General features: G+C 38.7%; 1 protein-coding gene across 5 annotated transcripts in view; it reads right to left on the bottom strand.

Moving 5' to 3' along the window:
- ate1 (arginyltransferase 1) overlaps nucleotides 1-12,463 on the bottom strand; it is a 37,210-nt gene that overhangs the window by 19,376 nt on the left and 5,371 nt on the right. The window contains exons 6-9 of one of the 5 annotated variants that reach the window (XM_088305357.1): nucleotides 12,044-12,252; nucleotides 9,610-9,738; nucleotides 8,455-8,583; nucleotides 4,209-4,241 (exon numbers count right to left, since the gene is read on the bottom strand). In XM_088305357.1, the coding sequence (XP_088161483.1) occupies nucleotides 4,209-4,241; nucleotides 8,455-8,583; nucleotides 9,610-9,738; nucleotides 12,044-12,252 (500 nt within the window). Of the gene's footprint in view, nucleotides 1-4,208; nucleotides 4,242-8,454; nucleotides 8,584-9,609; nucleotides 9,739-11,748; nucleotides 11,914-12,043; nucleotides 12,253-12,463 lie in introns of all 5 variants that reach the window. The other 4 variants (XM_088305352.1, XM_088305355.1, XM_088305353.1 and 1 more) reach the window with 4 other exon arrangements.

Genomic DNA, 12,463 nt, shown 5'->3' with positions numbered 1-12,463 from the left:
AAGCATCAAATGATTTGCAGTCAGCGGGTGCCCAAAACGTTTTTTTTTTCACGACCGGGCTTGGTCAGTTTTCAATTGCTTTCTCAGTATTAAGGCTACCATCCACATGTATAGTTTGAAAAAAAAAAAAACTTTAATCACATTCATTTTTTATTCCAAATCCATTGTTGCGGTGTATAGAGCTATTATATGTGGCTCTTTCTGCCAGGCCTCGCATATTATGTGTGGAGGTATACAGTAGCCTCACTTTCAGGCTGCTAATGGCTCCCAAATGTGGAATGAGCACAATAGCAGAGCAGAGTTGGGGTAGAGTTGGTACTGGCTCCAGAAACACTGCAGGAGAGAACTTTTTTAATAAGAAGTCATTTTACCAGCCAGCTGTGGATTGCTGCCAAACTTTCTCCTGTATGCCTGTGTCTGCTCGCTCCATGTGGTACTAAACAATGTGTGTTAGGGGCACATGCTTGCTTGTGTTTCATCTGGCAAGATAATTAGCACACATGCTGCATGTTACTTGTTACTTATCAAAGAGAGTGTTTGTCTGGTTAAGAATATTTTCTCCAGTATTATGTTGAGGAATAAATGTGTGGATTACTCCAGTGCATGAGAAAGTGCTCATTATCATTAACCAGTACAGTTATGCATTCACCAATCCAGTATGCGTTCACCGGATGTAAAATAATTTCCAATAGAAGCAAGGCACGCAAATATGTTATGACTGAGATAAGTGTGCCATGGTGCTTGGCATTGCATTTATTAGTTAGTGTTTGTATATGTGCACACACGTGTGCGAGCTCCTTTAAGATGAATATATTTAAAAAGTATGTTTAAAAAAAATATTAACACAATGTGTTCTTCAGAAGCATTGTCATTTTTTTTTCTGCATTTCACAGAATTTTTGTCCTAGGAGTGAATTTACCATTTTACGACTCAACCAACTCAATGACAATTAACACATTAAAGCAATTTTCAATGCAGCTGGGAAAACAAAAATTAAATAAATCTAAAGTGGAACAACATATACCCTATCATGGTTTCAATTGCTGTGCAACTGGGTGTGCAGAATGTTGTGTTTGTGTACATGGACTTTTAGTCATAAAAACAAATTAAATAGCTCTGTGCCTTCAAACATTGAACTTTCAGCAGTCTAATGAGTTTTAAGTTTGTTTTCCTCCCATTTCTAGCCAAAAAGGCAGCATTGAAACAGGCCTGTTACTTGTCTGTCACATCAACTAAAATCATTTTAGCTTTTATTTTTATATGTAAATGGATATTGTTTTGGGCACTATATAAGTGGCTAATGATATCAAAGTGTTGATTTGATGTACTTTAGGTTCACACCGCATTAGAGGGGGGGGGGGGGGGGGGGTCAGTGCGCGTGTGTGTAAATTTGGGTGAAGTGTCCATCTGTGTAAGCAGGCAGCCTGTTATTTCTTGGGACAAGTTCCATGAAAAACACTGGCGTCTTTGTAAGAGGGCCCAAGAAAGAAAGACCTCTTGTGTTTGCGTGTGTATGTGTGGCAATTAACGTATTTAAAAAAATTAAAAAAAAAGAGACCCCACAAATTTTACCACAATTACAAAACTAAGCATGATATAAGTAAATGTTGTCTGAGGTTTGTGTGTTTGTTTATAGGATCAAGGCAGATGTTCTCTTACTAATGTGCACATCACCTCACACGATAGCTTAATGGTTGTGTCCTTGCCACCCTAAGAACAATCAAAATCTTTCTGGAACACTTCAAACAACCCCAGAGCTTTTCATCTGCCTCCAAATCCCTCACATGCGGCCAAAAGACTGGCTCAAGTGATGATACTTTGACAGTGAGGAAGTGGTTGCCGCTCACCTTTCAACCTGAATCACATATTTGAGTTGAACCACACTATATGAGAGCAATTCTTATTGTGGAACCGTCAGTCACAAGATCACCTTTGCCGAAAAGAAATTGAGAGTTTACTGATGCTAACGATGGGGATGCTGACAATTCTCTTGGGCACAAAGTGATAAAGTAAGAACACCAAGCTCGAGATTCCAATTGTACAGAATTTTTAAGAAAAAGTAGGGACAAGGAGTTGTATGATCAATGACTAGAAAGTGAAAGCATAAACAGTACATTTTCAATTTTATAATAGATAGTGCTTCCGACATCAAAACATTTCATCAAAAATTAATTGACCGGTCAAATCGGAATGTATTGCCTTCAGTCAAAATACGAACATCTGGCCTATGCTTTCTACAGCACACACACTACCTCACTTCGCAAAGGTCATGTGAAATGACGCATGCATGGCTGCTGTTCATCACATTAAAAGGTATCTGACAGCACAAATTAATTGATATGTCAGTGTATTTAAATGTACTCAGAAAACGTACAACACCAACTATGTTCTAATGGGAAATCTCTGCAATTTGGGTGAAAATGAACATCAAAAATAGGTCTTTAATACCTGCAGTTAAAGGAGAGTTTTCGGATAAATGAGAAGAAATGCAACACAATATGAACTGCACACAACCATGTGGTGAGTGTATGTATTTTAATAGCTCTCAGATTGGAAACAGATGGAAGCCGACACGCAGAGGTAGAACAGAAAGGCCACATACAATAACTTTGACATGAGTAGGGAGGACTAGCTTGGAGATCAGAGAAAGGAATAAAAACAAGTTGGGCAACAGAGGGTCATATGAGCAGAGATGGCATGCTAAATCCATCTGAGAAGAGTGAGCGAAAGCAGCACACGAGAGAGTGTGTGCATAGAACGGGCTGTTCAATCTTTGACGAGGTGATAAAAGCTTGTACCCTAAAAACCTTAATGATGCTGATTAAGGAAGACCCAAAGGGAAGCCACACGGCAAAGCGACAGGGATTTATGTCCACCTCAATCTAATTAACGTAGCTGTTCCAAATATCCTCCCTCGGTCTGAGTACTGGTGTAATTGTCGTGAGCTAATGTGTCCACTAGCGTTTCTAGAGGCTGAAGTTCACAAAGCCTCCTAAGTGCTCAGTAATGTCTGGCTGCAAATACACATCACTCAATGCTACAAAGAATACCGACGTTTTGCCATTAAATCATGGGTACTACTAAATGCTGCTAGCCATCATTAGACTTAATTTATACCATGAATAAAAGCGTTGAACGTGTTGTTCAAGCGGTACCAGAACACCCATTTACAAAGAAAAAATCTTAGATCCCCTTTTATCTGGTTTGAAAGATAAACTGGGTGCTTGGCATCTATGATAATTAACACTCAAGATGTAAGTGAGCTTTGCTCAGATTGGCTCGTATATCAGGTCTTACTGTTGTTGTGAAATGGAATTCACCAACCATTGGCAATTTGAAATATGAACTCCATGAATGGCGAGCCTATATAGACTTTTGAGGCTAGTCATGTGTTATTGTACTTAATTACAATTTAAAAACATAAAAAGATACTGAATAAACAAGTTAGGAGCAGGTCACTACAGAAAAATAACATCACCCAGGTTCATTTTGGTGACAATGCGCTTCATTCACTGATAGTGTGACTGCACATATTAATGCTTAAATCATGCGTACACACATTTGATGCAGACATTTATGATTCCTCAATATTTTTATACTTGAATATGTGAATACACGGCAAACAAATGCCTGATGCTCTTGTTTAGCATGCCTTTCGTCTTTTGGATATTGCATGAATTCGACATACGTGAATCATGTGAAAGACATTTTAATCTTAGGTTATGCATGAAACACTGGAAAAAAATAATTTTGATGGCATGGGGTAGTTTTAAACACCCATTATCCATCTGTTGGATACTGAACCATATAGCAAATGCGTCCCAAACTATCAAGGAACTGTAAGGCTCTTTATGGGCATCTTTTAACTCCCAATGCAATCTGGACTCCACATTTGAACGTAACCTTTAACTCACTCTTCTTATCGTACTTTGTGATATAACTCCCCTATATGAAAAAATGACCCCTTTCCTGTATCCCTTAAACACCACTGACTCAATCTCGCTGGAGGGCTTGAAAATAGAGAGCCAAGCTGAGTGGCTCAATATGTAAAAGTGAAAAGGAAGGAAATTAAATTTTAATTAATCCGTTCTGGTAATGTGGTGACAAAGAAAATGATGTGGGGTAAGAAAATAAAAGGCAAAGATAACATGAAACTTACTGAAAAGAGGGATTAAAGAACTGTGAAAAGGCCAAAAGGAAATCCATACCTCTAACGGTGAATCGCAGAGAAATCGCCGGAACTACAGTGGGACGCAGAGGAGAAAAAAAGTTAACAAAACATCAGAAATAATACATGAGAATCTTACATACATACATAATTTTACTACTGTCATAGAAATAAGTGAGCATTCAAAATGTTCTCTGTACCAAGGTATTATGTACCAAATACCCCCCCCCAATCACAAAGAGCTGTGAAAAGAAAGACTGTTTACACAAATGAAAACATTTAGGCCAGTCAAATAGACAAGAGGAGATAGTGACATTTCAGAGGACAAGATGAGAATGTTTCAATCTGGTCTCTATTTTCTGCATCGTTTTAGGTCTACATACTTGATAGGTGCAATAATTTGCTGCCATTTCTTCAGGGAGAATGAAAATGCTTTTTGAGAAATGTCTCACAGTGAATGTTTACTTGCCAACGCAGGGCCAACAAGTTTGTGATTTGCCACTAGCAGATTCACATTCCATGACAACAATAAAGTATTCCAGAGTTGCAATTTTTTGTTCATGTTGTGAGTGTTTTGTGCGAGGATTGAGAGCAGTGTTTGCAGATGATCTACATCTTGAGAACAAAACTCTATAAAGAACCAGTAACAAGAGAAAAGCTTTCATGACTTTGAGTCTAATGACTTTCCCCAAACTTTTTTTAGTCCACCTTGTGCATTCCTTAAACTTTTACAACTAAGATGAATCAAAAAGACCCTTGCCAGGAATATGTGAGCCTTCTTGATGGTCAATAAAATTAACTTATCTCTGTTGCCAGGTTTCCGATTTTACTCAATATAAGTTTGGGAAAGGCTCGGCTTGTACAATGAACAGTAAAGTGCTGCTGGTGGGGCAGCATTAAATTCATGAAGGCATGAATTAATTGCTTCAATATAAAACGTACGTGGCATTATTTGGCCCGTACTTTAATTCAATGTTTATAAAACACAGATTTACCAAGATATATCTGCGCTTCTAACAGATATCATCTGTCAAATATCAACTACAGCCACTCTGGGTTTGAATGTTTGATCGCAAATATTAAGGAGGTAATTGTTTACATGCACTGGGTACAATTTTATCTGGCCAAACTAGATCTGCCTCCGTAACGCATGATGGAAATGATGTTTTAACAATTTTTTAAAAAAGCGGAAAAGAGTGCAATTATATCTTGTACAAAAACAGTGCGATGAAGAAACCTCATCAGCGAGTCTCCTCAATTGACTTTTAGTGGGAATTGCAAGAAGCTTGCTTTCTTTTGGTCTAAAATTAATCAAATGAAATTCATAAAATTCTATGTAGTAGGTTGATTGAGTTAATTTACTTATAAAATAATAAAGCAGGTGGTTACAGTGAGCCTTCCCGCAGGCCTCACGTTGAAGGTGAAGAATGCGTCTTGTGATTGAATACTCACTTGTGAGGGGGAAGCGCTATGCGGAATCAACACACAAGAAAGTCGTAACTCTGACTGGCAACCGTTCAAAAATCTAAAATATATTCTTACTTTTTTAAACCATAATGGCAGAAGGAGGGAAAAGTGTGGATTTAATTGCAGATACACTTGCAAGGCATATTTTCAAGAGAAGCGAGGTCGTGCAACACCGAGTTGTGTGTAAGTGTGTCTGTATATAATTTGTCCAGCCGTGGTGTTATGAGGGGGATTTATTTAAGTCTAAGACTAAGTAGGACTTCACTGAAGGCCTTGGTGTGAAATGTACAGCCCGCCACTGTAATACTGTAAATGTTACAGGTTCGATGGATTTTCAAGAAGATATAGTTTGCCTTTTTGCAATGACAGAAAAAAAAATCCCCCAAATCTGTAAGGATTCCAGGAAACAGTAATTTTCCACTAACTTCACAGTCAAAACATTACCAACAGCAAAGCCCCCCATGTAGAATACGCTGAAAGGCAAAAAAACACGAACACTTTTATTGAAAACTCACAAACAACTGCTTAGTAAAAACAGCTGCAGGTAATAGGTGATGTCATTACAAATCTACCATAATAACACACAAGCTGCCGTGTATCCTTCAGTCTCCAAACAATGTAATCATCCATGTTTTTTTATTACAAATCCGTGTTTGTGTGAATGAAACCTTTTCACAAAGACACTGAAGTGCAAGTGAAAATTTAGGAGATTAAAAAAATAATCTGGCCACCCCTCGCTTTAAACATTGATTTAACAATCACTACCTGGTTCCTGGGCTGCATTCTAATCAGATCATCTTAACAGGGGGTGCATTATTTCTGACATCAACTGAATGCGTAAAAAGAAATACCTGTAGACAGTGTATTGTGTCGGTGTAGCCACGGAGGCCTGTTGATAGCACGGCAACACCGTAACGTCATGTTAATGCAATCACAGCTTTCCTTCACTGAGGCAACCACACAATTGTCTGCAAACAGATTGTGTCTCGAGTACCTTCTGGAAGGTTCTCATTGGCAACACATGGAGTACATCACTTCCTATTTCTTTCCCTTTACCACAGTAAACACTCATCTGCACACGATTAGAGTCTAAAATGCAAACGTACGATAAGTATAAACACACAACACACTCATTTGCTTGGACTTAATTCTTCAGGCCCTACACAATTGTGCTCGATAAACACAGTGTTTTCAAAATGGATTAAAAAACAAACTCACAGTTAGACCAGTTCTCCATGGCTGAACTTAAATGGAAAGCGGAAGAATCATCCCATTCAAGTTGAATTCAAAGTGTAATACTGCTCATTGTACCAGATCAATATCCATCCATCCATTATCTCGCCCGCTTCTCCTCCCAAGGGTCGCGGGGGGTGCTGGAGCCTATCCCACCTACCTTCGGGCAGTAGACGGGGTACACCCTGAACTGGTTGCCAGCCAATCGCAAGGCACACATAGACGAACAACCATCCGCGCTCGCAAAAATAAAAATAACCTTTCTTCTGTGCCATATCCGCCATAGGGATTTGTGGAAATCTCTATTGTGTTTCTTCTCTTTTTTTTTTAGATTTGCCATATAGCGAAGAGATGCAGGACACAAATCTGTTTTGTTTAGAATGAAACCCTAATGGCATTCTAAAGAGTTCACCTCTACCTTGTTCTCATGACAGAGTAGTTGGCCTTTTATCACTTAGGAACAGGGAAATTTGAAGAAATAACTCTTAAAACTTGCAGCCTTTGCATTTTATTGGTTGTTGACAAGAGACTCAAGAGCATTTGTGACATTTGTTTTCAATCTACAACTCTGTAACATCCCATTAGCAACCCTTAGATTAAGCTACTATGAAAGTCACCAAGGAAATCTGTCGGATCCCCCTTAGAAGTCAACTGCTTTGCTTAAACAGTACCTGAAAAATGCACTTTTACCATATGCGTCGCCAACAGAGCAGTCAACTTGCAAAACAAATCTCATCATTCAGTTGGTCAAAACAAATACAGTGGAGTAACGGTTTGCTCTTTTTCTATTTAAAAAGCTTTCCATTATGTTTTTGAAACTTCTGATCACTATGGTTATAAAACTGAGCTGATGCCAGTACAAGTGCCAGCCGGGGTGAAGGCAGTAGGAAAGAATCTGTTATTGCCTCCTTGCCAAATAATACCACTTTTACAATTAATGAATTACCTTACTTTTACAAGACAAAGAATTCGGTCATTTACGGAGGCCTAGTGGCAGAAAGTTTGGGGAGGTAGTTGCTTTTCCAGCCCTCAGGGAAAACTGGCCCACTCAAGTTTGTGGAAAAGTTTAGCAGTTCTTCACGCTGACTTGACTTTATTTTCTCCGCTTTTATTTACTGGGGCAGGCGAACACAAACTGCACACTGCTACAAACCATAACAAATGTTTACATTCCATTTTCTGCTCACGCAGAAATGCTGCAACGATCACGTTGTTTAGCAGGTGTCGCTTTAATATTTATCGTATACACACCTCTCGAAAATCTACAAGCTCTTTAAGTAAAATGAATGAATATGAAAATAAGAGTAATAATGTAATGATATCAATAATTAATTGTAGGGTCTTATATGCACGACATTACTTTAAAAGGTGATTTATTTTTATTTTAATCTTTTATACAAGTTATGATTGCTGGAATTTCACTCCTTTACACTCTGCAATTACGGATACAAATTATATGATCTAAAACGAGTGATAGGCTTGACTGCGATTGGATTAATAACCAACAAATTGTTTGCCAAAATAAATGTCTTCACATTGAAAGCGTAATGTCCTACAAAGCGTGCAGAATAAAAATCGGGCAGTACCTCACTCTCACTACATTCGCTGGGGTCATCCCCATGAATGGCCATCTGGTATCGGGTGTACAGGGCCACAGACTGCTGATAGGATGCTGTAAATTGGGGGTCCTCAAAGCTGACTGGTACTAGCCTCACCTTCAAGCACAAAGTGTAAAAGGGAAAAGCAATGACGGTCAATGAGGGCTGTTTTATGTTGCTTAGAGGTGTCACTTCAGTCTCCTTGATCATGGTTTCAGCCGCAATCGGCATACAGATTCCTTTTATAGCTGTACAAAAAGTACAAATGAATGGAATAAAATGATCGGACTCAAGGCGACTGAATGCTTTTAAATAGCTCACACTTGAACAGGCAACTTGAAGATGAGGCTAGTGCAAGTCCCAAAATGTTTCTCAGACTGAGCATTCATACCTTTTATCTTACTTTTACAACTTAACCTTGACCCCTCTCAGGGAAGCGTATCAAATTTGTCGAACTGCAATAACAGCTTTCCCAGAAAGACTGCGCAGTGGACCGTGAATATGACTCCAGGATGGCACCCAATCTGCCACTCCATTCAGTGCCACTGATATGGAATGGCAAGTTGCACCTAATATAGCATGCATTTTGGCGATAGAAGGAACACCGATGAGATTATACTGTGAAAACTGCCAAAGGTTAGGCTGTCAAGCGGCCCCTAACAAAAACAGACTAGAATAAATACCCTACCGAGTGACTCAAGGCCAACTCAAGACACCTGGAGAAACACTGCTCTCGACCATGGCGTATGGAAACATTTTCACCTCATTATCTCACTTTTTGATTGTCTTTCTTCGACACGTACATGTGATTTCAGACTGAAGCCTAATGGTTTCCACTTATACTGACATCTTTGATATTTGCCCTGACGTTTTTACCTTCTTTATGTAAAGAGATATGAATCATCTACAATTATGTAGTACACTGGTATATAAGTGAAGTTGAGACCATTTTTTTCTTAAATAAAACTAAGGACTCTTAAAAGACAGGAGGAATGATTGCACTATAGACGTCAAAATAGGCATTATGATTAGAACTATTATAATTAATGTTGTTTTTAATGTCCTTCTGGATGCATGTCTATCATCTCACACCCGCTATGAGAAGGCCAACAGCAGCTTGACCTATGCCTGCCACCCCCTGACCTGGCTCTCGGAGGGTTTGTCAGGAGGGTCCTTGTGAATTGCCATCTGGTAGAGTTTGTACACCTGGTAGGAGGCGTCGAAAGAGGCTTTGAACTGCGGGCAAGGGGGATTGGCGCGCACTAGCCTCACCTTCAAAAGAAATATAAAAATACGGGCAGACAATTGTTATCATCAAAATGGGAATCCAGGGAATAATACAGGTAAAATGTGAAAAGAGAAACAACTCAGAACTGTTATGAAGGCTTTGTGACATGAGAATCAAAATAACACACAAACTCTTCTTGCTCAGTTAATTATGATCTGAAGCCATCCTTTGTTGATATTCTTTAATAGTAAATACAGTCATTTGTTCTGTGTTCTACTATAGAGCTATTGCTCTTCTGGATGCTTTCCTTGGAAGGGAATCAAGATGGTATGGCGAACAGCATGTTATGAGAATCGCAAGTAAAGCAAACATAAATGAAGAGTTACCAAATGTATTTATTTTTTTTATAAGGAAAGGAAATAAACCTTTCTAGTAATTCACTGTGTCCCTTGGGCCCAAAATGTTTATTTTCTTAGTTTAAAAAAAATAGATATTAAAAAATTAAATGCATAAAAAATCATTGCAAATAATCTTGATAGACAGGTCAAAATAAGATAAACAGTGAGCGTTTCTAAGACCAAACAAACTAAAAATTTGCTCGGACCCTGCCTCTGTTCTCACTAACAACTTCTTCCACCAGAAGCTTTTATTGGCCAAAGACATTGTGTCAATTGAGTCTTCTAAGCAGATAGGAAGAGGGCTAGAACCTGCAGTTTATTGGATTTGGACTGAAGAGGGCTCGACTCATATGACTATTGGCATCCACTTTTCTTAGTTAAACAGATCCTTATAAATGAAAGGAAATTTCCCAAGTTCAATCTTTTTAATTATGCTTCAGTGCTGAGAATGTGTTTTGACAGGATGAACTACTTGAGGCACGCCACAAGTCACACCATAGTGGTGAGAATTTCTTTTTTAAGAGAGAGCTATCATAACAGTACTACAACATTACACAAATAGTTGGATACATGACTGCTCAAGAATGTTTAAATAGAGCCAAAATATACTAATGTAAGTTTGATTATGATGCGATGAATTTTAATCAAAATGTCAACTTGCACTTTTCCAGAACCATGTAAGGACAAAACCTCAGTCTATGAAAATAATTGTGATGTTTCTATTCTGGTGGGAGAGACAAAAAAATGACTCCATTGAAAGCATTTCACACTAGACTTCAATATTATATTATATTATTATAAAATGGAGTTAAGGGACTACACTGGTGTCATATGGAGGCTGTTAAGATTCACATTATCTTCAAATCAGTGACTAAGCACTCTTGCCTATTTTATTTTATTTTTTAGCTTTACATCCATTTAATCATTTATTTAGGCTTAAAAATGACAGTAAATTAGAACGCTGTGTGAGCAGTAAGGAAGGTCTTTGAAAGAGTCAGCGTGCCATGAGGACACACAACCGTGTCATCACATTGCCATCTGGTGGGTGAGAACAGAACATCACCAGCAGAAACAGAAATAAAAATCATTTGGATTGTGATACCTACTGGGTTGGTTAAAGGCAAAGTTTGCCTTTTAATTGACAGCAGTAATGCGAAAAAGTGAATGCCAATTAAGCCATTTAAAATTTAGGCGAAGCCACACAAACCTTTTGTTTTGCTTTGTTTTTATTGCCTATTATTTTCAAATATGTCTTTAAAGTAAGTACAAGTCTTAAAAAAAATAGATATATTTTGGGATAGCAGGAAATTATTTTCCTCAGAATACTGAGTGTTCTCAATCAAAAGTCTGGCTCCATGACTGCTTACAATATTTTGGACATGACTGTCCAGGAATAATGAGACAGCAAACACACCATATTTTTTTAGTATAAACCATTGTGCATGGTCAGTGGTACACATTGTGAGCTAGCCACAGTAAAGTTTAAGGCGCTGCATCCAGATTAGAGATGCATCCTTGAACATTCGTGAGAAGGGGGTGTTGACAAAGACAGCTTGCATCTGTTTTAAGTCTTACTCAAAACCAAAAATGACGCGACTCTGCCAACCTCATAAGACTTTTGCCAAGGATATCTCCAAAATCACTTTGATTGCCTACCAAAAGGTTCATTTTCATGTCCTCTAATTCATACTGATGTGGTAGCCGTGGTTTTAATGTCATCATCAGGGTAACATGACGTAGTCTGTGGTGTGTCTGCAATTCCATTGATCTTCGACTAGGAATGAGGCATTTTTCCCCCTCATTCTGCATTGGCCAGCTAGCCTCCAAACATAATAAACAAGAGGGTAATGATGAATTGTAGCGACAAATCAGCCTTGATGGAATCACCTCAAAAGGCAAATTCTTATTTCAAGTCAGACACAAAAGGAGACTGGAAAGTATTACACCTTACCTCAAGGCGATGAGATGAACCATCTGGGCATGGCTCTGAGAGGAAGTCTTCCAAGGTTTTGGTTTGGTTTGTCTGAGTGGCAGTAGGAGGGCTAGTGGTCAAAGTGGAGGAGACCCCAACACCGCTATGTTTCATCTGCTCCTTCTGATGACGCCGCTCTTTTCTCAAATCTTTGGCCTTCCGACAAGGGGGGCGGTTGTGGTCTAGTCCTGTACATGCATCCCAGAGAGAGGAGACAGTCATAAAAGCAATGGAGATGTGACGCTTTCACAAATAGTAACGCTTATTCTTGTGTGTGCGTGTCTGGGAATAGACATTATGGCAAGAACAGATCCTCCATTTTGAATGCATTTTCATAGACAGTGCAGTAGTAATTTGCCATTGACATCACTAGCTATCCGTGCGACTTAGAACATTAAC

The sequence above is a fragment of the Idiotropiscis lumnitzeri genome, chromosome 9 (genome assembly GCF_059441095.1).
Source record: "Idiotropiscis lumnitzeri isolate Australia: NSW breed Sydney's pygmy pipehorse chromosome 9, RoL_Ilum_1.0, whole genome shotgun sequence".
NCBI lineage: Eukaryota > Metazoa > Chordata > Actinopteri > Syngnathiformes > Syngnathidae > Idiotropiscis > Idiotropiscis lumnitzeri.
This window is presented reverse-complemented; position numbering and strand designations above follow the sequence as displayed.